The following is a 26,138-nucleotide window of genomic DNA, read 5'->3' on the forward strand; positions in this document are numbered from 1 at the left end:
GAGGCAGGTGTGGCGAACCAAAAAGGAATGGCAAGGCATTGCCCCATTGGAGGATTTGAAGGACCCATTTGTTGAACCTAGTTGCCTGCTACCCCTGGAGGAAGTGGTGGATCCCGACTCCTGCAGGATGGATGAATGCCACTAAGACCGCACAACGCTAAAGAGGTTATTAAGGTTGTTACCGGAGGGGCAGGGGACCAAGGCGTGCATGTTCCCTAGTGGCCAGGGCATTGCCCTTTGAGGCCACAGCCCCAACCTCGAAATGGCAGGGAGGGCTGTTTTGTGGTCAGCATAGCTTGGTGCTTTCAATACAGCAAGCATCTGGTATAGCCCTGAAAAGGAATAAACTGTTGGAGAGACTGCTGTACTGTTGCCGAGAGATCTGTTGCGGTAACTACTTCAGGAGCAGGTGCAGGTCCACACTTAACCGCGACTGGGAGCAAGCCCTGCTTGTAGTCTTGCACTATTTTGCCACATAGATCTTCACCTCGCATTGTCAGATGTCTTTCGGGTTCATTTATGCACAGCCGGTGCAGGACCTGGTGGTGTTTACCAAGCCCAAACACCAGAGGCACACATCTTGGATATCTTAAACAGACATCTCTTTTTGCAACAGTCTCTGCAAGGTTTAGACTCTATAGTGTAAGGGGATACATTCCCTTGCACACTGGTAGATTTGTTGAGAAAGAAAGTCTTTTCAGAAATGAAGGACAGGGGCAGAGCTCAAGATCCACGTCTGAAGGCACGGAAAGAAAGGAACTGACACTGGCCTGCAAGTGTGTTGCTTGTATACAGCTCCGTTTGTAACTACTAGAGTGAAACGAAGTTGGTGCAGAGCCACATAATGCCACTTACCAACATTCAGGAGCGCTGCTTTTTGATCCAGTGTGGAGCCAGAGAATATTCACAAGGTGAGGAATCTGCAGATAGGTGGTTAGGATTACAAAAATATAATTTTGGTAGTGATCCATTTTTATGCAATAGCCTGCAGCTCGTGCGGTGCAATAATACAGTGTGAATTGGACGGTAACCAAGAGACACTAGACTAATATTAGTTTGGCGCTACTGTGATAGCAGCATGCAGGAAGCCTTTCATCGTGGCTAGGTCGACATCAAGGAAGTGGAGGAGTAAGGTGTTAGACTTATTTGTGTGACAAAATGAGGGCTTGGATGATGGAGCACATGCTACTGCCAGCAGAAAGGGCACCAGTCTGCAGCTGAGGTTTAGTGGGCAACAGGCAGTTTTTGCCTTCTTTATCTCAAGCTCATTTTTAGTGGATTGTCAAACGTGCAAAGAAGCAGGGATGTTAACGAGCATAATCCATCTAAGACCTTTTTGAACATTGATAGGGCATTAATAAAGAATTGTCAGCCGCCATCATTCTCCCGCCTTGCTTTTCTCGGACACCTGTCAAGTGGAAGGGAGGAAGCTGTTACTCTGTTGCTTTACGTGGAACACCAGCGTCAATGTGTCCTCATAAAACAACAAAACAGCACTGGCCTCTAGTCAATTTGCAAAAATGAAATGGCGCATAGAGCTTTGTCTGCAAACATATTTATTTGCCCTATTTTATTTAGAGAATATGTTTGTAACATAGCGCTTAAGTTTTAAGGCAAAGGCTAAAACAATGAATGACAACAAGATGAGAGATTAATCAAAAATATTTTAGAGTGAAATATTTTAAATGAAAGGGTAGCATACCAAAAAAGTCGAAAGGTAAGTAAAACTTAAAAAATGAAAAATATTGTGAGAACTCCATGAGTTACGGTTCAATTGGGGCATGTTTGAGATTGCGTGTACAGATTAGGGATAAAGTAAGGTATGGTGTGAGAGGTTAAGTAAAGTAAGGTGTACAGGTAAGGGTAAAGTGTTACTGTTGGGGTAAGAGGTATGTGGTTTGGGGTTGGCATAGGATGAGACTAACTTCAGGAATTAAGTTAGTGTTAAAGTAAGGGAAGATAAATGGAAAGGTAATATGGTTAGGGTGCAGGCTAGTGTCAAGTTAGGATTCGGGTAAGGGATGAGGTTAAGGGTAGGTGAGATATAGGGTTTGTGTTAAGATTAAAGGATGGTGTATGGGATGGCACAAGAAGGTGTGGCGGAAGAGAGCTTTGGGAGGTGATACAAGGCTATCCCCTCGTAAAATGAAAGAAACATTGCCACATGGTGTAGGAGAAAAAGAGGTTAGGGTTAAGGAAAGATTAACAGATAGAGATTAGGCTAAACGGTAATGTATGCCTATGTACAATTCACAAATTTACTATTTTACCCATGCACTTTCCTTTGCAACACAAAATCATGTAGTTATTCAAGGTGGCATCGGATGTAGGGCCTGATTTAGAGTTTGGCCGATGTGGTTATTCCATTATATCCAATGGAAATCGTAATACGGCGGACGGGATATCGGTCACATTTGTGACAGAGTAACCCATCCTCCAAACTCTAAATCAGGCCCATAATTATCCAAAACACTGGAATATGTGTTATTAGCATGTGGGTGATCAATATTCAGATCTGCAATCATGCTATCAGTATGTACAACCTGCAAACATTACTTGAGTTACACATTGCTGAGGCTACTGTTTTTTAATAAAGCACACTGCAGGAGGCAGCTGACGTGCAAATTCAGTGCCGTGCCTACGGATTAGCATGCAGAATCATCATTCCTGCTGACTGTAATGCAGCATCAGTAGGCTTCTCAGCCAAGTGATGCATCACTTTCCTTCCTTTTTATCCGGTGCTGCAGCCAAGGGCTGCTTAACCTTATGTTGGTGTAGCATGGTAATGGTCATCTCTGTAATGTGCCAACAGAGTTTTCGTGCTTTCGAATCATGCCTTCGGGTTCGTTTTCTGACAACACCCCACACAAAATGTGCATGATGGAAGGATAACTGCATCACGCAACCGCTGAATAATTCGCAAATTACCACAATCAATATAAGCAGATGCGCAGGGGTGTAGCTTCGGGAGCTGTTTGGGGTGTTACACCCCCTCAATAAATGTATTTTCTGATGATACGGATGCTTTCAGTTGGGTATGGTGAGGCGTCTGTCCGATTTCACCTGGGATTTTTGCAAGCACACACTGACAACAACAACATACACACACTCATCTCTGTTTTCAAAGCACTAAAAAATGTTGATTATTTAATAAAACATTCTCTCTCACTTAGTACCCCTACAAATCCGCAGTCCTCTCCCTTTCCAATCTCTCCTAAGCCCCCCCCCCACCCCATGCGCCCTGCCTGTGAATAATGTATTTTAACATTATGTGGCGTGTGACTGTCAGGAAATCTGAAGCTCACACCCCACCAATCTTACTGACCAAGCTGCGCCCCTGCGAATGGGTACACGTTTAGATAGAATCAAGTGTAAGATAATACATTTAAGCAGATCGTGTATAGAGATTAATTTATAAAAACTGTAAAGCACCACTCGCAGAGGAAGGAGAGATACCAGGGAGTGGCCCAGCACAAAAAGGAGGTTTCAAGCTAGGGACAAATAAAGGCAAGCAAAAGAATGCAGAAGCACAGTCCAATTGCTAAAAAAAAAAAAAAAAAACAGAGAGAGAAGATAGCAACCACAGGTGCAGTATTTTTGAGCAAGAACATCTGCCTGTGGCACAATTCAGGAGAGCAGACACCAACACCAACACCAGTCAACCAGCTCAAAACAACAGGGCGGGAATATTAGGCAGTAAAGGGCAAAAGGATGCTATGCCACAAGTCACTGGTGAATGTAATGGCAAAAATGTCCGGTAATGGCACATCACAACAGAATGAAAGGGGGAGGGTATAAGGGCAGTGGCACAGCATGAAAAAGCAAAGGTATTAGCTAGTGATACAGGTCAGAGGTTGGCAACAATGAGCGGTTCACCACTTAAGAACTGGGACTCTAGCCAACTATGCAGCATAAGGGAGTGTGGGCAGCCAGTGCTAAAGTAAAATAGCAAAAGGATATCAGTCGGTGACAGATTGCAACAAGTGTGGGGGGCCACCCACTGGCGTAGTGCCATAGAGTGTGAACCCACCAGAGCAAGAAAACAAGGGTAACAGCCAGTGACACAGAAGGAAAAGTTACTCACCTGCAACGCCATTTCTTCTTCATGGGTATTGTTATTATATATATATATATATATATATATATATATATATATATATATATATATATATATTTATATATTCATTAATATACAGTACTTTAGAATATACACACACAGTTTGTTTCTGCAGAAAAACACACCTTAAATAACAAAAAATAAATCTTTGTGCAGCCTTATGAAAGACTAAAAATTGGCCAAATTTCATTCATTTTCTTTAAAAAAATGAAAAAGCCAAATAAATCCAAATAGTCAATGATTCAATAAAAGTGACTAGAAGCACCCTTTTGCAGGCCTTTTTTAAAGGAAAAACTGGGCAATGTTACCACATACATTGCCACAAAACTATGGTGGCAAACTCATTGTCTCTTTAAATAATCACCCTCTTCCGGTGTCCCATCATGTCCCATAGGTGAGATTTCGGTCAGTTCATTGGTAACAAAAGGATCATCGGTATAAAACAACACGTTTTTTTCGTTCATATACCCAAGGAACTGGGAGGGTGGCTTGTAAACTTATGAGGATTCCCTTAAAGGAGAATTAGGATCACAGATATGCAACTTTTCCTTTTCCTCCAAGGGATCGTAATCAATATTAAGAACCACCTAATAGAATTTCAAGCCCATCCCACATAAACAACGTGGTAGAATGAATGAAAAAGCATCAGGAATTCACGCCTGCCCTTTCTAGGCAGCCTTGTTTTAGTCCAAATCAAAACTATATTTTCTTGTAAATGTATAGACAAACCTCCAACTGGCGGCTTTTTATATCACAGTGAGGTACATGTCTGAAAAGAGCCCCTTTATTAAGTAGAGCGGGCTTTCGGTAACAGAGTAAGACAAAATACTATCCCCCAGGAAATGGATCACTTTGTAGCATCTAGAACCATTCTAAAAGGACCGCAATTTAAAAATAAATATTTGGATTGCTGCACAGCATTAGTTTTGTTTAAACAAAGGACATTTTCCGATGGGGAAGAAGGATTTGTAAAGAAAGTCAGCAAAGAAATCCTCTGGTTGACCTGGAAATCCAAAACCACCTTAGGCTTACCACTCTTCATAAGATGATTCCTGAAAGCATAAGATCTGAATATCACTGTCTCTATGAGCTGAGGCTATAGCTATTAGAATAGTAAGCTGGTGCAGCCTAAGCACTACAGCATTGCCGCTGGCTTCTATGAGCCGGAGACTATGCCGTAGGCTGTTTCCCACTGGGCCAGTGGGCAACTCATAATGGGGCCCACAGAACGTAGCCTCACTGGCGGCAACCTGCCTATCTAGAATTCGGCAGACGTGCTTTTTTGTCCACCAAAGTCATAATGACCCCCCCCTTAATCTCCCAAAGTGGAGAATGAGATCTACCCTTCTTACACCGTCTAGGAATAATTTCACTACTGACATCCTTAAGAAAATGGTTTGTGAAGATTTCCTACAGGCAGTAATTATTGCACATGGTACCTTAAATGAGGAAAAAGCAAAACAGATTTCTCCACATGTAGAAGATACAGGACCACCAGCACTTCTTGGTGTCTGAAAGGATCATAGTTGTTTTGGATGCACACTTCAAAGCATGTGAAATTCTGATGGAAGGACATTTTGCCTCTTTCAGAATGTCTATACAGTCCTGTGGAAAGTTCAGTTGCCCATGAGTTCTGGAGTCAGGCCACAAAGTTCATCAATGGAAGTTTGGGATGTAAGGCCATCATCCTGAATTTCTATTTCCTTATTCATTTCTTGGTCAGTCTGGGACTGAGAATGTATCATATTCCTGCTTGCGTCCCTTTTGAATCAGAAATTAACTGGAATTTACCCTCATTCCTTTATGGTGATGGGGAACCTCTTCCACTGCCTATTTCTCTAGTAAGGTGTTGGTTTCCTTTTGGAGCTGCTCTCCATGGTACTCGGAAGATTTCGTTCGGAGGTACAAAAAAGGGAGGGGATTTGAATGCGAATGAGCATCCATTCTGTACAGTATTCAAAACCCTTATCCCTCCTGTTATTCTTTGCCACTCTTCCAGGTGGTGTGTGATGTCTACCTACTAGAGTGACTCATGGGAAGAGGGGAGGCAGAAAAGAGTCAGGTCTTTTGTGAAGATTTTCAAGGAGCAGCTGATCACTGGTGTTCTCCTCTCTTATAGACTTCCAATGATCATCATGGCTCTGCTGTTGCAGTTTGTGCTGCCATTGAAGAGTTTGAATAGCTCCTTTTTACATGGATGTTTTCTGTAGTTCTTTTCCAGGATGACCGCCTTCAGGGCTTTCATCTCCGATTTCACATGGTGCATTTCATCATCTGCATGGGATCTGATAAGAGAATGGAAGGTTCCTAATGCACTGCTGTGTCTCGGGATTCAAACCTTTCAAGAGCAACTGGGAACTACAAGTCAGAACCAAACCATGTCAGTAGCCATGAGCTGCTAAATCAAAATAATCTGCATCTGCACTTATGAAGTTCTTTGCAAATAACTTAACATAAATCGATACTACCTGGAGCCCTGCCTGTCCTGTCTGGGAAGTTTCTCCAAGAGGCACAGAAGGGAATCCCAAAGACCTCTACCATATATTCCAGTCATACAGTATCACTGGCTGTCTTCCTTCCAGTTGCAGCAGCCCCACACACCTTTCTTCCCAATTAATCAAGGTGTTTGCTCTCCCTATCTAGTAGCACAGTACAAGATGGTGAAGTAGAATGAAACTTTAGTTGCTGACACAATCACTGAATTCAAAGGAGGGTCATTTAAAACCTGCTTTTCAACAGAAAAGTGTTGCACTATATATATATATATATACATATATATATATATATATATATATTTGGTTGTTTCAGAGCTCTAGGATCCCATATGTGAACAGAACAATTCAGTCTGTCTCAACCCAAGGGCTCCCCTTCAAAACTCAAAGGATGCCAAAGGTGCAGCATGATTGACTGTAAGAACACTTTTTTACATTCCAACCCATTACACTGCAAAAGGTCTAGTATCTCATATCTGTACATTATGAATTGTCCCTATACTCAGCACTTCAGAAATCCAATAATCTGGGTTTCATTGGATATCCAATAGCACCCTCCATTCACAAATACCATCCCTCACAGTCATTCCAGATACCACAAATGGTCATCCTCAAAGATCATACGTTAGAAATCGTACACTCTCATGCACACACCACATAGGAGAAACTGTAGGCAAAGTGTTGTCAAAACAACAGTGTTACACCCCATCACACACTCAAACCATCCTAATACCAAAAAATACAGCCTAAATATAGCGGACCCTCATGCTCACAAGATTGCACCATAATGACCTACTAGGATGGTGAAGCATATACAAAAAGCACTTACTCCAGCAGAGTCACAGGAAATCCACCTTTAAATAAAAAATACAAAACACGAAAAAAAAAAAAAAAAAACACAACAAATGTTTTTTTTTTGGGGGGGGGTCCGTTTTTTTCACCCGTCCAGTTGCCTAAAATACTGCAAGGTGGTTTCAAAATCAAACACATTTTACTTTCTTATTAAGGTAAACAAACCATTGAAAACTAAGAATTGAGCAAACTCTCTACTAATCAATTGGCAGCATGCCCAAGTCTGCAAAAACCATCAGCAAACCGGTGGAAGTTGTGTGTCATGATAATAGTACGATCTATTCTACACAAATACCAATAATGTAGGAAACCAATAACATATCTTTATTCACCAGTTATATTCCCTGCAGAAATCCATTCATTCTGGGTTCTGCTGGAAAACAGCGAAGTGCATGGACTGCTCTTCACAAAGTTGGATGTAAACTTCTAAAAAAATAAAAAAAAATCTAATAATATTAAAACAGACCTGCCTCTCACTTAAGCATCTACTGAAAGCATTCACATAAGTGGTGGGATGTTTTAAACACTGTGCTTGAAAACACAGTGTCTTGAGGTCCAAGACTCAGTATGTATGTCTACCTGTAGGAGGCTGGCTATCTATGTAGTGTGCAAAACCAGGCACACTGTAAACCAATGTTTGGCTGAACAGACTATCTGCATAGAGGTAAAACTAGACCAGCTAAAGCTCACATTTTTGTGGTAGCATGGTCTAACAGTTAGGCCAATCTTGGAGAAATGCAAATCATTTGTTGTACTCACAGTACCAATAAATATGGGCACACACTGAAAAGAGTAACTCCAGACCAGTTTACAAAAATAGATCAAAATCAAGTAAGTACTTTTTAATTTGTGATTTTCCAAAGTTTAGAAAATGTCTTTTCTGTGCGTAATTACATACTGTAGGACTCAATGGGGGAAAACTTTAAAATCAGGCAATGTGTTTACCATTGTCTCCTCTAGCCTTTAGGTCAAGGTTGTCAAGAAGTCCTGTGAGCCAGCCGGAGGAGTTCAGGTGGTTCCCGGGTTCAGAAGGAAGAGCTGCTGAAAAGTCATCGGAGCTGGTGCAGGCCTACTGAGGGGACCACTTGGAAAAGCAATACGTAGGCGGACTTCAAGGTGAGTCCAGTAGGTCCTCTTGGAGTACAGAGGTCAAAAGGGGTGGGGGACCTTTAGAGCACAGCTGGTTCTCTGGTGTCGGGCCCAGTGAGGCTGGATTCCAAGTAGATAAATGAGCCCTTAGAAGCAGGAGGGAGGTCACTTTGAGAGTCGCTTGCAGGTGAGCAGAGCCACTCCGGTGGGTGGTTCTGATAGCTTCCAAAATCCCCTAACTGGGGCTTCCTTCTGGTCCTTTTGGAGTCCGGTGTGGGCTTCTCTTCTTGGTGTCTGATAGTGAGTGACCAGTACCCCAGGCTATTGCACAGTTCAGCCACTGGAGGGTGCAATGCCACCAAACTTAGCACACTTGCAGGATTTGTCCTCTGGGTCTATTGGGTGAAATGTGGTCTGGCTGCAGCATCAGGTTTCTTGGTCAGCAGCCGGACAGAGAACTGGAATTCACTGGTCTTTGATGCAAAAGAGAAATGCCTTCACTCTGGAGGGAGATCTTTGGCAATTTTCACAAGGGTAGAGGTACTCTGGGGATTTTTAGTGTCTGTCCAATGTCCAAGCAATCCCTCAGAGACGATTGTCGAGTCCTGGGTGCAGCAGGCAGGGATTGGCGCCTTTTTCCTTGTGCAGCAAGACCTGGTTAGCAGGCACCTAGTGCACGCCAGTCCAAATTGCATTGAAAAACCAGGCAAAAAGTGGGGTGGTCCTGCAACAAGGGGCCAGTTTCCCACACTACCCATACACAAACTCCACATGCCTGCACCTGCAGGGCAAGAAACGCTGTTTTCCTCCCATCTAGGTCTTCATGCCGTAGCACAGATGCCTTCATTCCCTTCCTGTTGCCTCGAGGCTCACCCTTTATTATGATGCATCACAGCATTCTCGCTTGCTATACTGCTGCATCGCAGTGACAGAGAATAATAATTGGGGCATTCTGCCCTAAAGACAAATGGGGACTAATATTAAAAACTGACATCGGATTCAGATAAAAAAACGCGCATCACAGCAGATGTGGCGATATGTTACAGCGGTGAGAAAGGGGAATTTCGCTTCCTTTGGCGCACAAGGGACTAATTTATGAGGTACTGCCTGATAGGGAGGCAGCTGCAACTATAACCTGACAACACAATCCGGTCTAAGCTCACAGCCACGTTCAGTCTTTGAGGGTTTATTTTTGAGAGCACACTCGAGCACGCACAGAAAGATTGTCTAATGCTTCTAGAGGTTTGGAGGCCTTTGAGATCTCAGCTTATTCCTTGAAATAATATCCAGGCGGAATACTTTGCTGCATGTTATTTGTGGGTGGAGATATTGGAACGATTATCATAAATTGATCAAATGCTTATACTGTGTGAACTCCCTCGGCTCCAGGTGCACAGAAAGGTGGTGAGCAAGCGCCATTCAAGTAAAAAAGGTACTTTAAAATGTTACTGTTTTGTGGAGTGGCCTCGATAGTCGGTGCCACCGCTATAATGTGCGAGCTACCAACTGAATTGGGAATTCGGAAAAAATGGAGATGGTAATTGACACATGGATGCTGCATTCCCGGTGTTACATACCAAGAAGTCTCACCAGGCTGGAAACATAACAAAAACGTTGAATTATCTCTGGAATTTACTAAATTCTTTGGTAAGTCGCTATTTCTCAGGGGCTACTGACGGGGCAAGTGGAAATACCACAGTTTTCCCACACCTTGAAATTACTCATATATAGAATATTGGTAATTATGTATGCAGAGGTACCACATCGGTATTCCTGCACCAGTTACAATGAACATGTAGTGCACACGAAATTATAGAAATCTATTTTAAATGCCCCCAATAATGAAATCCTCAAACTGGTAGTTTGAAGAAATTAATCAAACATCACCTCAATTTTTCAAACTGCTGTTAACCACAAGACAGACCCACATCACACATGCAGATGCCAGTAGCTCATGCTCGGTGCCAATAAAATGGCTTTATCTCACCAAACAATCCAGCTTTAATCCTCACAGCTTGTTTCAGCCTCTTCTACTGCTGTTACGAACCGCCCATGCCAGTTGATCCCAAGGAGCTATTCCTCAACACCACCATCACAGTGTCACATAGCACAAATTGTGTAGATTGGTTACAGCTTGCAACAGCACTTGTACAAGAAAAATAATAATTCTGTCCTTGAAGTCAGAACTGTGAACAGAAATATGTTACATAAGAGGTGCCCCTATAGGCTGTACATTTATCCCAAGGTGTTGACAACAGACGTTTATAGCTCCCCACCACAACAGTACTCAAGGTTCATCGATCTCGGAGGAATGAAAGGCTAAGTGAACAAGTCTGGATTTTTACAACACACTATATTATGTTTGTTTATAAACAAGTAAGACAAAGGGCCCAATTATGAAAGCAATTAAAACCAGACCACCATAATGATGCACCATATGTAATGGAAGGAACAATTAGGGAAAGGCTGCCATATTTATAGTCAAATCCATCCAGATGACCAATGATATTTTGGCCAGTGTGTTTTTTTATGGTTGCTAATCCCTAACAAATATGATGTGATCATCCCACCAGTAGCTACTACTCATAAGTATCTGGAAGTCACCAACTGTTCACACTATGCCCAAATCAATGAACTTCATCATTTTTGTCTTGGTAAAATTAACTTTCAATAAGCTTGCAGAACAGTATCCCACCAGCATTAGCAAGCCAGTAAAGACACAGGAATAAGTGACTTACTCTAACCATATTATCTGCACAAGAAGGCAGAGAATGTGCCCAACTTCCTTGGCCCAACTTCCGTAGAAAGCCATTGATATGGCTCAGTTCATAAGCAGGTCAGCAATAAAGAGAAAATAAAAAAAACAGAGAAAATATGTAACGCACCATGGAACCTTTGTGGTGGATATGTGGGGATAGAATCATCACCTCACATGGACCTTTGCCCATCTACTGCACGCTCAGCCACCCTATCCAGAAGTTGCACGATTAACATGATGGCAAGTAACTTACTTCCCAAGTTCAGGTTGGTAGGCTCAACATTGCCAGCTACTGATAATCACAGGGGTTAGAAGAAACACCTTTTTGTGGGTCTCTGCCAATAACAATTTCCTCTATGACTCCACAACTAATCAAGGATAAATTACTATTTGACAGACCGGGATTAGGATGACGATGGACGCCCACCACCATTGAAAGCAATGAATCATAATGCACGCTCAGTGTCCATACTAAACTGTTCTCAACAGGTTGAGGGGCGGAACATATTTGAGATATAATCAACATTTCTAGAGAATTGTCAACTCCAATCTTCAACCAAATCCAAACTCTGACTCATGCTCTTGTCTCGTTCTATTAACTCAATTAGTCTTCCCGGCTAAGACTAGAAATAGTAATCAGCGTATCACTCTTTTGCTTGACTACAAAGCCACCTGCCTCTTTTTTTCAAAATGTGTTTGCGTCACCCGCACTGCTTGAGGTGTCACGCAGGGAGGCAGTTCCTTTTTCCACACTATTTGGGGATGCCCATTAATCCAGGACTACTAGGCGGCAGTTATCAGAGAACTCTGTAAAGCCCTTACAGAACTGATCCCACTGGATCCTAAATGTATCCTCCTGGGGATCCCCGTGACATTGGCCTGCCATGGGCCAAGCTGTCATTCTGTGGCCTAGGACTTTTAGTGACAGAGTTATAGCTGGGTACTGGAGGGGTGGGAGGAGTGAGAGCCTGACATTACAGGAGTGGACACTGGGCATGGATATATACATGGTGGCCAAAAAAGTAAAATACACCAGCAGGGATTGCCCCTGAAAATTTCTTAAGGTGTGGAGAGGATTGATGCATTATTACTCCCTGCAGTCATAATGGGAGTTGAGGTGATGTGGTTCTGTGAAATGATGCAATTGACTATGCTTTTCTAGTATGTTGCAACTATACTGGCTGATAGATATTTGGGTAGTGGGAGGAGGGGAGTTTTTTGATGGTTAAGGTTACAGTTAATATTGTTTTTGCTCTCAAAATGTACTCCCTCTATCTATGTGGTGCTTTCTTATGTCATTGATAAAATAAAAGGAAAATAAAATAAAAATATTAATTTAAAAATATATTGTTTGCATTGTCCTGTTAAAGAAAATCATTAACCTTTTCTAATAATTATTAAACTAAGCTACTCTTTTATACTATACTAATTTTGTAAGTGATTGCCTTATTCGCTTAAATGTGATCTATTTTACATGAATTGACAATCCTTTGTCACATTACACAACTCGTATCTATACATAAACAAACTTAAATCTTTACTTGAAATCCTTGCAAGCTAAATATTTAAACTCTGCCATATTCTCCCCATTATTGGCCCTATAAGGGGCACTCGGGTTACACCATAAACAGGAAGTTTGCTTAATTTAAGAGGAAATGATTCCAGAGTACACTTAGTTTTGTCACAAGCTCTTCAGCCACAACTAACATACTTAGTTAGTATTAATTACAGTTCATAACTGGTTACATTGACAATTAGACCAAACTACATTTGGTATAGATGTTCCATCATTACTATTTCATTCTGTAGACCATTTCTTTAACAGCAGTGTAATGTTTTAGTGCTGGTGATCTCCCTCTGCCCAGGATCCTAAAGTGGCTGACAGATTGATTAAACTTTCACCTAATGAATATTCAAGGATGGAAGCACTGTTCTCCATATAACATTTATCCCGTCTTGCTATATCGTCCTCTTTGGAACCATGTATCAGTCTATACTTTAAATACAGTGTAAGTACTAAGAAAGGTTTGCTATGAGCGTTTATCACATTCAACCTGAGGTTAAGACATTTTCCCTCAAGGATATTCCAATCATCATAAAAAGCTTCTTTTAGCATGTCAACTGTGATTGAACCAGACATTTTAGCATTGAAATCCCTGTTGATTTACACTATCGGCTTGGGACAACTGTAAAAGACTCAGCAGCCTTCTAACTAATATGTTAAACTAAAATTCACTTCATCAGGATGTTGACATAAATTACAAATGCGTTTTTTGAAAGGGGTAAAATACTGAAAGGTTGAAATGTAGCCAGGAATCCAGTGCCATTATAAACAATACAAAGCTGGCTACAATGCTTCTAAGCTGAGTTTAAAATCATAATGTGATTAAGTAGCCACCTCTCAGGCTTCAATAGGATTGTGAAGAGAATACTTCATACACATAAATACTGATGGGGGGGAAGACTGTTACTATTGACTGTTTTTGGGTGATGACTATAAGTTCGGGGGATTACACTATTCACACAACGACATAGCTCCACGGAAGATTATTGTTGTCATAATGTGTAAAGTACGAACACTTGTTGTCTGTTTATGTATCCTTCTTTAATGCTAATAAAACTAAATAAACATTTTTAAAAGCATAAAATCCTGATTGTTCCAAATTTATTGCAGCACAAAAACTACTGTAGTTAGGCCTAAAGGACAAAAGGCCATATATCTTCATATCATCATCTGGATGGAAGCACGCTTGGCTGAGACACAGTTATTATAGCAAACCTGAACCATAATCCCTCTATAGAGACCCTACAAGGTGGGTCTTAAAAAATCAGGTGGATCTAAGCCTGAAACCTTAGACCACTGGTTGTAAATTCTCAATTTTTAATTTCTTGACTACATTTTCTGACACGTTGACAGAGAGAGCAGGCATTTCTGAAGAATGTCCTTACACCTCTACTCGGGGTGCTAGATGAGCATAAAAATGTTGACTTCTCTGTTTGGGTCAAACTAATCCCTGCTGCCTTTTATTCCCACCACTGGAGACATAATAATGTTGTCACTCTCAAACAATAGGTAGTTTTAACTTATAACTGCTCCCTCTGAACCATAGCCCTGTGCCTAACATCATACACTCATTAGACACCACCATACTCTACCAACCATAATAACACCTCACAAGCTCCCTTGCACAGAGTAGCACCTTGCACTGGATCATTAAGACCAATGCTAGGAGGGGCCCAATAATGAAACCGGGTCAGTAATGGGTGGTGGAGGGTTTTTCATCCTGAAAACAAAAGTATTTAAGTAAGTAACCCATAGCTAACATACTGTATTCATTTGAGCTAGGAGTGTTGTGGTTACACATTTCTCTATACACCAATTTATACAATCAACATTCCATGAAAAGAGCAAATAGTGTGGTATTACGAGTAATGTTTAAGATCCTTTCAGTAAACTGCTGTTTTTAGCCAAGTAGTATCCGACCAAATATTAGTGCTATTAACGCAGCTGTTCCTGACTCATCGATTAAAATGAGGTTCTTCAACCCCCTCATTTAAGCCACTGCATTCAAGATCACATGTATTTTGTTTGCATTAGACAACAATGGGAGAGCAGTGCTCTTCAGGAGGAAGAAACATGTAAATCTACACTTTTGAGTTACTTCACACTCATAAATGGTGCCTAGCCAAAAATAGTAAATTTACTCAAAAGCTTAAAAGTAAAGTACATGTGTAGATTTATTCACTTGTAAGTTTACCTTTGCGACCTGCCCCCAGAAGGTTCAAACCAATAAATGAGAACATAAACACAATTTACCAAAAAACAATGGTGACCAAGTATCACAAATAGGAAACTAAGACAATTATTAATTAACTATTTTACTAAACTATTCAAATGGTAACAAACACTGGCAATGCCAATGGAACTGGATAATAATTGCAAAGCAGCAGGGCAGGCCTACGAAGTACAAAGCAGGCCTCAAGAAGCAGGGCAGTCCTCTTTAGTAGAAGGAAGTCCTTCTGGGGGTGGGGGGGGTCCATGAGTGAATTGACGAGTTAGCCTTAGGGTCCTATATTTTTAAATGGTGCCAGCATTTGAAGTGGGAGAAACGTTTAGACTTCCCCCACGCCTCTAGTTCTGTAAATGTCCTTCCTTCTCTGTCCAGGCTCCAAGAAGTCTAAAGTGACAAAGGACTGGTGTCAATTTAATTGTGAGTGTGCTTAGGCAGCTGCTTTGAAATGTAAGTGAGGCAGGGAACAGCTGCCCCCATTCCATCCTGGAAGGATGGCCTATGCTGCCAACACCATGGTCCCCCTTTGTCTCACTGTCTGGGAGGAATACACAAAGGCCAACCACAAGCTTTTCACTGTCATGTAACCCAAGACAAAGACGCCAAATGGTTAGGACAAGAAAATGGCAACTTTCTAAAAGTGTAATTTACAGAACAGTTACTTAAAATCCAACGTTATCATTACAGAATATTTTACAATATATGCTTTTGAGACCAAACATGACTTCTGCCCCCAAATTAAAGTCATCACATATTAAATGTAATAAGGTGGCCCAATATTGTCCTACGTGAGAGGTAGACCTCACAGTAGTGAAAAACAAATTTGGTAGTTTTTCCACTATCAGAACATGTAAAACTTAAAAATACATGGCCAATTTTTTATTTACACTGCATCCTGCCCTATGGGCTGTTTAGGGCCTACCCTACGGGTGCCTTCTATATATTAAAAAGGGAGATTTAGGCCTGCAAAAGGTTAATTTTGCCAGATTGAACTGGCAGTTTAAAACAGCACACAGGCTGTAAGGGCAAGCCTCGGAAATGCTGTAAAGGGCTACTTATGTGGGTGGCACAGTAAGTGTGGCAGGTGCACTAGTAGCATTTAAATTACAAGCGCTAAGTACATGTTGTACAACTTTGCTAGGAACATTCAAGTAAATTAAATCTGTCAATCATGTATAGGCAAATTTTACTGTGGTTTAAGGAATGAGCACACGCATTTTAGCACTGGTTAACTGTGGTAACGTACAGAGTCCCAATGCAAAGAAAAAAAAACTTAAGCAACTTGAGGTGAGTAGGCAACAGGTTAATGGAAAGGCCACCTAGGGGATGTCAGGTCTAACAGTCAATTTCCATTCACACGTTTTCACAACAAATAAGTCTGCCTGCTGATTTTGTTGTAATTCTTCATAACAAACAGATCAGGTCTGTGACATCTGGCAATCTTTTTCACATGGTCAAATTAGGAATATAGCCTTTTTATAACGTTCCTTATTAAATTTGTCAAGCCTACTCCCCTCATCATTGGCTTGTAAAAATACCCACCACGATCCTGCTCTATCAAGCATAAAAACGTTTACACAAGGCAAACCTACAATACAAGCACTCTTTCAGTGGAGCCACTCAGATCCTCTCTAATGAAATGTTGTACCAGAGGTAAAAATACATGGAGACAGCGTCAAAGACCTCGGAAAGGACTTTGTATATTGATAAGATAGGTCACATTCGCTGTGATTTCAAGCAGACCTAAAAAATCGGAAATCTGATCACAAAATCGCCTGCAAACAGTCTCTGTGCCCACAGGGGGCCCTCGTGAGCAACGATCCAGAAGGATTTGTATAACTAAGACAGCAACAGGGGCAAACTATCAAAAAAAAATATTTGCGGGTTACACTCAAAGTTCGGTCTGATTAAATGCTTTCATTCAGGTTTGCTAGTGATATAAAAGGAAGTACATTTAAGTGTCTTGACACTTTTGCCCAGCGGTGTTAATACAGGATATTAACGATTGATAAACAGAGATACAGAAAAAAAACATCTAGGAAAGCCACAGGAAAACAGCTCATATGCAAGTCCTGCACTGCTTGCTATTGAGGCGCTTTTGACAGAATCAGCGTTGGATACCCCTTCTCTGTGCTAACAATCTGTTTAACTGCATGTGATTTTAGAAAGGGATATGTCCAGTCTAGCACAATTGCTCCCTAAAAGAAATGTTAGTGGGAAAACAATGAAGTCAGGATTCCTATCACTCGACACCACATCTGGGCTGCACTGGTTATTTGTTTCCTTCAAGGCCCAAAACAGATGGAACACTGCTATAATGTTGTGCCTTTCTAGGGCTTCTAGGTTCTTGGTTTCACAGCAAGATGGGCTCACGTCTCCAGTGGAGTTTGTCATGGGTCTGGCAAAGCACCCTGGAGGCAAAATGTATTCCATCAGGGACATCAGTAAGTAAGACAGAGCTTCAGCTTGGCGAGTGTGTTGGCACTGCAAAGATTTATAAGCTAGAGTGCTACAACTTGGAGTTATAAAACAAAATCCCTGCCTCTAGACGAGTATGGACTCTATCCCATAAGAAAATGATTTCTCTTGCTCTTTGCCTACAATCATTTTTCAGAGGCGAGGGTGCAAAAGCTCCCATTTGGCAGCCCATACAATAGCTCATCCGACAATTCCCAATCTAAACTGTTGTGTAAGTGTTTTATGACTCATTGGCCACAAGGCCTTGTTAATTCAAGTGCCTCTGACTCCAGAGAGTCAGTGCTGCAAGCTATGTTCTTGCCACAATCTGGCCACTCTCCTTGGCATGGGGGAAGCCTCAGTATTATACACTCAACAAATTAAAATGTAACAAGCCCTCAAGAAGCACACTACTTAAAAAACGTCCCCAGTTATCATATCTGAATTAAGATACACAATTCCGGTCAAATATACATATAAACTGATGTGAGATGGGCAGGGAAAGTTCCCTCAATCCCAAGTTAATCAAGAGTGTTTCAGAAATTAATTTCTGAAATACATTTCAATTAAAAAACCAAACCACTTGCAGCCATAGATTTAAAACATCTTACTCTAATTCGAAGTCTATTCTTGATGTTTAATATTCCTACCACAATCTGAAAGAATTGTATCTTTTATTAACAGGTAGTGTTTCCTTTCAGGGCTGGCAGGCCTCTTTCAAACAGCGGACCTTAGAGACGTCAAAGAGACACACTGCGATTCTGTGAAGGTATTACTCCTACTCAGGTGAGCATTTTTTTTAGGTTACTTGGGCTCACCGAGCTCAATGCAGTTGAAGATGGGAGCATGCAAGTTAATCTGCGCTGCTAATTCAAAGACACCGAAATAAATGTTGTGACAGTGAACCGAGTTATATGGCAGTCGTTAACAAAATTATGCAACTGGAAAAGACAAATTATTTGGCATATTACGTTGCATTATTATTTAGCTAACACACTTTGATGAAACGGGGATGCAAATGTCTCTTCCGCTTGTATAATTTTCAATCTACAAGCACAACCTAAGACTGTTCTGTCCACAAAAAACGGCCTCACTCATGTGATTTATGTGGCTGCTTTAGGTGGAAATGTGTTCTTGCACTTGAAACACGTGAAGAGTGAGAACAAGCAAACGGTTCGCAATGCTGAGCAGAGGCCCAAAACGGAGTGAAGACAATTTAAACATACGCTAAAGGCAAACAGCACTTGGATCTCCAAGATCTGGGATTGTCAATGGATGAAACTGTATTTAAAGCTGAGTTTTTAATGTCTTACCGAGTCCACCGGACTGAATCTTGTGAGAAAGCATTGGTGGTTTCTGGATCTGCTTTCGTCAAATGTTGCAGTGATATGTGACATCATGAGCAAACTCAGTGGTAAGCTTATAACTCAAATCTCCCTATGATTCAAATGACAAATATTCCTCCTTTTACTGTGACCATCTTCTCCAAAGTCCCTTTTATGCTGTTACTATAATGCACCAGGCACTACGAGATGTTCACCTAGCGACACGCACCACTGTATCTTAAACAAAGAAAATGCTGAGAAAATATATTAAAAATGAACCCTATGGAAGACTGCCATGCCACACAGCTGCCCAAATCAAGTTTTCTTGACCAGAAGGTGCTTTAACACAGACCAGTTCATTTTAACTTTATACTATGAAAAACAGCTGTTCTTGTGAATGAATATAGAAAATGACAATTTATCATATAATCTGAAAGTGCATGTCAGTTACTGCAAGTTGCAAAACAGGGCTTGTTGGACAGACCAGCTGCCAGATTTCCACGTACCAACCACCATCACGAGAGCCTAACAATAGTGATGTATCAGCACGATAAATGTGTGTTTTGAGGACGTCTGCAAACCTCCAATGAATAAGAGCAAGTTGCCTATGCCATGGCTGGCAAACGCTAGGTGTGGCAAGGGGTATAAGCAATGGCAGGCGGGATCTTGCCACTTTATTCCTAATACACATGCACTGGTACATGTGTTCTGTGTGACGCTTACCTTGCTCTAGAATGCAGCTAATGAAATGGTCTCTTGTACCTTAGAATGCACACAGGTGGCTGAACTCCTCCCCTTAAAGTCTGTTAAAAGTGACCGACGTTCACGTGAGGTGGCACATTTTGTAATGATGGGTTTTGGAATACCGGGACTTGGGAGAAGAATTTTAACACCTACAATTGAAATAGTCATTGAAAAATCTAATCAATGGGTATGACTTAACAAGTGCATTTGTGCTCATTTTGTTTTTAAAGATCATTTTTTTGCTTCCCAGAAACTCTGTATGCTTAATAGGTGTTAGACTACCCTTTGCCACCACTCACCTCAGACTCCTATGCAAGTCAAGCTTACTTGCTATAACGTCGCAGTACTACCCTTTTGAAGCACCTGATATCAAGTACCCTCTAATGCTGACAGCAGGACGTGTATTAAAAAAAAAATAAGTGCAGTCACAAAGTCTTGCTCAGAAGCCTGCGGCCAGTGCTATGAATACCAGGGTTGCAGAATATCAAGGCTATGTACTCTTCCACCCACCTCATGTCTCTTTTATCCACCAGCAGACACTCCTTGGCCAGTTATCTCACTCTTGGAAGTACTTTTTCATGTCTGCTTTCTACCTTAATCATTGTTTTTCCATTTTTCTCTTTCTTTCCCCCCTTTTGTGTTTTACTCTTTTTTGCTCAAGGTGAAAGACTGATAAGGAAAAATAAGTGCTGGTCCCCAAAAATGAGTGCCGGTCGGCCCCACCTGCAACCACCAGCTCAAATTAATTGACGCAGCGGGGGGCATGAGGAAAGAACGCTATTTTTCAACATCATCACCAGTTATCTTTGTGGAATTCATTTGAACTAAAACATCATATACAACATTATCTATTCTACCGCCACATTTCATCACCCAGTACACTAACACTTAGTGACACAGCAGACTATCAACATAGATAACAGCAGGCGTGGGAATAACATCACAAGTACAGTTGATTTATTTTTATTGAGCGGACAGCATCAATTGTTTTAGCAGCGGTTCCAAACCTCTTGACTTCTGTGGACCCCAACTTCCAGGGACCCCCACTGAATCATCATCATTGGAATCTGGGGACCCCCCCACTGAGTCACCACTGAAAGCTGGGGCCCTAATTTGTTAATATTTTTTAATTTTCTAAGCAGTCATGTCCCCCCCCCCCACCCCCCCCCACCACCACCACCACCACCACCACCAACACCGAGAAGGCTTTGTGGACCCCCACGGGTCCCCGGACCACAGGTTGAGAACCACTGTTTTGCAGTATATATTTTGTGGAGTGAGGTTGTGTTTATACATATCACAATGAAGCAACCACAACCAACTGACACCACTTGCGGCACAGACATAAAACAACCATAGCCTTGCGTTTTCCTGCCGTCGTAATAAAACATAAGGACAAGAAAACTTCAAAAAGAACCGTGTGAACTGATCAGTTCACAGCTCACTGGTCAGGTCCGACCTCGAAGCTGCAGGTAGATTTTCAACTGGGCTAAACTATTTCCACTCCGTATTGCGTCAGTCTTCGGAAAACAAATCTACAAGAGGACCGTCCCCAGTAAAACTTCTGCTAACGGATAGCATAAGTTTATTTTAAAACTATAATCTCTCAGTTCGAGAAATGAAATTGATTCGAACAGATTGTTTCCCAGGCCTTCGCTTTACAGTAACATGAAGCCACACTAAATAAAAATGTTTTAAGGTGAAAATTGCAGGGGTGGGCAACGATCCAACAATCAAGAAGCAAAATAATTTCCACTTAAATTGGTTGAAACCGTAGATACCAAATAAATGCTAAGCATCAGAATGTTTGTTGGTCTTTGGCCCTCCCACAGCCCTAATGTATGTGCTCCACACAACAGTCTTATGAAACAGCTCGTTTATGTAATTGAAACTCCATACAGTTGTTGGAGATTAGGTGGAAATGCAAAGAAACGCAGGGCATGGCTTGAAAAGGAAAAAAATAATTAAATTGTTCGAGTGTTATATTTCATCCATCTGGGTATAAGGCTAGTGTCCCAGGAAATGTACTGACAATCCACTCCTTGTTTACAGTCCTGATGCAGCACGGTATGGAATACTTATTGCAGAGTGTGTGCCCTTGCTAGGCTTGACTTCCACTGCAATGCAGCCTAGCAGCTTACGCTACCCTGGTTCTTAGGGGCGGGTCCGTGACTGTTTTTGCATATGGTTTGTCTAGACCAACAGGAGAGTGTAAGTGGGACCACAATAATGGGAATTGCCAGAGGTTAGAGTGCGCTGCCACAAATAAGTGCATTCAGCACTACTTTCTGTCTTAAGGTCAGTGCTTGAAATGGAAAAACATAAGTGCAGGTACTCTGTACCAGAGTACCTGCTTGAGTCTGAGAAGAGCCGGGTCTCTCTAATTAAAAGTATTACGTTTTCCCTGAAAAGTACTCTCCCTCCCAAAATAAAAAAGTGCCGGTACTCGGTAACAGACAGTATCGGCCCATTTAAAGCACTGCTTCAACTATGTGCTCTGTTGCACTGACTAACCCATCCCCAAATGAACTACGCCTTCCACTTTTCAGATTCTGAACGCAGCTCCGGCTTCCCCGTACCACAATACACAAAAGCATATGCCTAAAAGCTTCGGACTCTAGTTTACCACAAAAGTTGTGTTGGACAAACCTGTGTTCCCTCACTAGTGACAATAAGGAGGCACCCACAAACTAATCACAGATCTCCCCATCCTACAGTGCACCTATGGTATTTTAGCGTTTATGCAGAGAGTGGCTTCTTGAACAGAAAATCATCCCAGCAAAGACTGGTACAGTTTCTCCTCCACGTCCACAATCAAAGCGCAGACTACCCAGGACTGGAAGACTACGTGACGGGAAACGTCCATTGACGTCAGACGTCGGATGCCGCGGTTTCTGTCACACCTGGTCATTCTCTGGGTGCCAATTATCACGCAGCTCGGGGTTCGCGGGCTGCGTCGTCTCGCTACACTTCTGCTTTTAGGGTCCTGTCGGCGCACGCCGATTCAGAGTAGGAAGTCCAGGGTAGGTCTGGCTCTTCTTAAGACACCGCGTGTTGCTAAGGAAAGTCCTGGGAGAGAAGCAGCTGCTCAAGGGTTACACTGGCAGGATTCAGTGGAAGGAATTAAACGAGCGCTAGATATATTCACCTGGAAACGGGGAAGGTGACACGGTTGTTTTCCCAGGGAACCGCCCTCTCTGGACTGCGGCAGTATACGAGAATCTCAAGCCATAAGAATGGCAGCGATGCCTCAGTGCTTGAAATAGAAAAATAGAAGTGCAGGTACTCATAACACCAGGGAAACTTTTATTATTTGAAGAAATGTCTTCCTTTCCAAAGCCTGCGCCTGTGGTCTGTCAGTTTGTTGGAGGTTGAACAAAGTGTATCCAACTACCTGCAGGTGCACAGAATAATACACATGAAAAGAACCCTTTAGTTCATTCCAGGACACTTGTGTCCTGCTGTAAACACTAATAAAGATAGCGTTCCCCATGACACGCTAGAACAGCAAGCAGCAGAGGCACTGCTGCCCCCCCTCCCACCACACAAGAGCTTGGGACGGCCCGGCGTGGAGGACGGCGAGTGCATCCCCAACCCCGCAGCCTTATCGGCAGGTTCTCCCACGAGCCGAGCTCTGCAGTAGGCAGAGTGCGCACCTGCCCGGGAACGGACACAGGGGACGCCAAGGTCCCCCAGTTCATCAGGGGGCCCCCATTTACCCCAAGACCAATGGAAATCTGTGATATGAGAGACCCAGGGGCCCGTCATCATATTCCGGGGGGATGGGGGGGGCGGGTTCTCATCATTTTGCGTTACGCCACTGGGGGAGCACTGTGAAGGCAGCGGTGATATTCTCAGGCAGGGAATTCCCTGCCCAGGCGCTTTACGCAGCTACCTCACGCGCTATATGCGGGCCTGCTACTGGGGAGGAGGTGAGTTTTCCTACCCCATTAACTCCCGCCCCCCAAGAAACGCGGCTTCTGACGCCACTAGGTAGGCGAGTGACCCTCACAACGGGCTCCTATTCTGTGCGCAGCAAGTACACATCGCCGAAAATGCTATTCTAAACATGCATCGATGAATGGGGGGGGGGGGGGGGGGGGGGGGGCGGCGGTGAATAACGAGCGCCTAAAAACTGTAGAAGTGCGCTGTATTAAAAAGCCGCCACCAAGGAAACGTGGCTGGTATGCTCCTTAAGTTACACCTTCTGTGCGTAATTGTACTATACTATAAATCAAACTTCCTTAAAAGCCCGCGGAGTGACTCAGATACCCCGGCCCATCTCAGAACTGCAGGCTACAACTGCAACCCCCCTGTCATGTGCATTGTCTTTTGTTTTTTCTTCCTTACATGCCCTTCAAAGTGGCTAGTACCATAATACTAGGTCTCACTGCTGAGTCATAAATAGCGGGCTACGGACATTAAACGTGAATTGCTTTTAAAATTAGCTCAGCATTTATTGCTCTTCGTCTTTAGGGTGCAGGCTAGCAAAGTCACAGAGAAGCCACGCTTTGCTACGTTTTTATGTATGGCTTGTCTAGCAAAACGTGTCATGCTATTCGAACCACCTAAAATCTAGGCGCTAATCATGCCACTCCAAGCCCAAGAGTCCGTTCGTGAAATACTATTCGGTCACTTCAAATTAAATATTTTCCAACTGGAGATATACGTGAGGGTATATGGCTTTGCCACGCCCCTCCCCAACCACCAAAAGCCGTTCAGTTTGGAAGCGGTCAATGGCCAGGCGCTCTCATTAACTTATACCAAGCAGCACTCTTCCCAGCTGGCCATTCTTGTATATTTCTGGAAGTCGCCAACCCGCTATCACGCCAATTTTGATCGCACGTTTGCCCAGTGCTTGTGTTCAAAAAGCACCACCAAAGCAAGTGGTACGGTACGAGTCGGCAGCCATCCCATACCAGAAGCACCTGCCCCCTCCTCCCCCCCCCCCAAAAAAAAACTGCATTCTGGTACTTGCAGTCCTCTATTTAAATAGCGAAAAGTAAAAACTACAAACACCAGGATGCACGTTAAAGTCCGGTCTGGAAGAAACAATCACGCGTGACTTAAAACAGATCAGCTCCCCGGTGTTGAAAGGAAACAAAATACATTACGACACAAGGCATGCCCTCAGAAGTGGTTTGCAATACACCTACCAAACCTGTTGTGGTCTTGCCTGGTTCCCTGGATAGTGCCATTGGGGAATATCTCCAAGTGAAAGCCAGTCCTGCAATAAAGCTGCCTTCGCCGGAGGATCCCCTTTAAGTGGTCCAGGTCAGTAACTCCCGGGCCCCGGGGCAGACCCCCGGTCTCGGACTGGCCCAGGTGCTCGCTCAGCAGCATTGATCCGTCCACCGGCAGCACGGGTACGCTCCCAAATGCCGCCGCCGCGTCCTGCACACCGAAATAGTTCCCAACTTCCCCCAGGGGAGCCATCGGGGAGCTTGCCTTTAGAAAGAGGAGCCAGCGGCAGAGAGGAGGCGATCACACACGGGAAAGCCGAGGTGAAAAGCGGGCAGCGCCCTTCCGAAGTGCGCTCACTGCCCTGGATCCATCCGATGCATAGAGTAGAGAAGGTCCCCTTCTCACCTAGGATAATCGGTTGAGGTTCAAGGTCAAACCGCGCCAAGTCTAAGGAGCCACCCGTGTGCACGGATGCACTGACATCCTTATAAACAGGTACCCCAGCTCTTAGCAGGCGGCCAGGTCTTCAGCCCATCCACTCGTCAAAAGGAGCAAAATCCATAGTTCCTCCATTTGGTTCAAACTGAGAATGACCATCGCAACTCAGAACAGCCAGGGTGCGTTTTTTATTATAAGGATGCACCGGCTACGTCAGGGTGTGCGGATCCTATCCTCCAGAAAGGCATGCGCCGTGTTCGCACCCTGTAGCAGACCGCCTGCATCAGCATGAATCCTGGAGGGAAGGCAGGGGGAAGAAATCAAAGCCTCGCGGGTCGTGATCAGTCAGATCTCTCTACCAGAAAATAAACACATATATATATATATTTTTAAAAATAACTTTTCAGGCCCCAGAATGGTGCTGCAGGAGGGTGGTCAGAGAGATGGGTCCTTGGTGGCTGTCAGGCGTGAGGAAGGAGCCCCTGGGATGGCTGAGAACAGGTGTTGCTGCAAGGACAGACCTGCCTCTGCAACGACAGTATGTCAGTCCGAGCTCGTGCTCTCCAGGCAGCAGCAGTGAGGTGAGCTGATGCACTATGGGCAGAGGTCTGTGCTGGCGTGCTGCCTCCTCCTCCAGAAGAAGGCTGGGCTCGCCTCTTCCATCCACAGCAGCACGCAGAGTGGCGCAGGAGCGGGCATAGGGCTGGGTTTAAGGTGCTATCGATGACGCGTCGCTGGGTCCTAGCGCCCGTCCCCCACCTGGTGCTGCAGGCCAGAAGAGAGGGAACCCGGCTCACCTTCTGCACGCTGCGGCAAGGCGGGTCACCAGTCCCCTCCTGCAGCCCCGATCATCTCAGCAGAGGAGGGGATGTGAGCCAAAGAGGATGGCTG

The 26,138-nt window shown here is 43.3% G+C and overlaps 1 protein-coding gene across 1 annotated transcript in view; it reads right to left on the minus strand.

Annotated features, from left to right (window-relative positions):
- FGF9 (fibroblast growth factor 9) overlaps positions 1-25,932 on the minus strand; it is a 78,817-nt gene extending 52,885 nt beyond the window's left edge. Inside the window, exon 1 of the mRNA XM_069202255.1 lies at positions 24,782-25,932. Within this exon, the coding sequence (XP_069058356.1) occupies positions 24,782-25,061 (280 nt within the window). The 5' untranslated portion in view covers positions 25,062-25,932. The remainder of the gene's footprint in view (positions 1-24,781) is intronic.
- Positions 25,933-26,138: the final 206 nt, after the last annotated feature.

The sequence above is a fragment of the Pleurodeles waltl genome, chromosome 8, assembly GCF_031143425.1.
Source record: "Pleurodeles waltl isolate 20211129_DDA chromosome 8, aPleWal1.hap1.20221129, whole genome shotgun sequence".
Classification (NCBI taxonomy): domain Eukaryota; kingdom Metazoa; phylum Chordata; class Amphibia; order Caudata; family Salamandridae; genus Pleurodeles; species Pleurodeles waltl.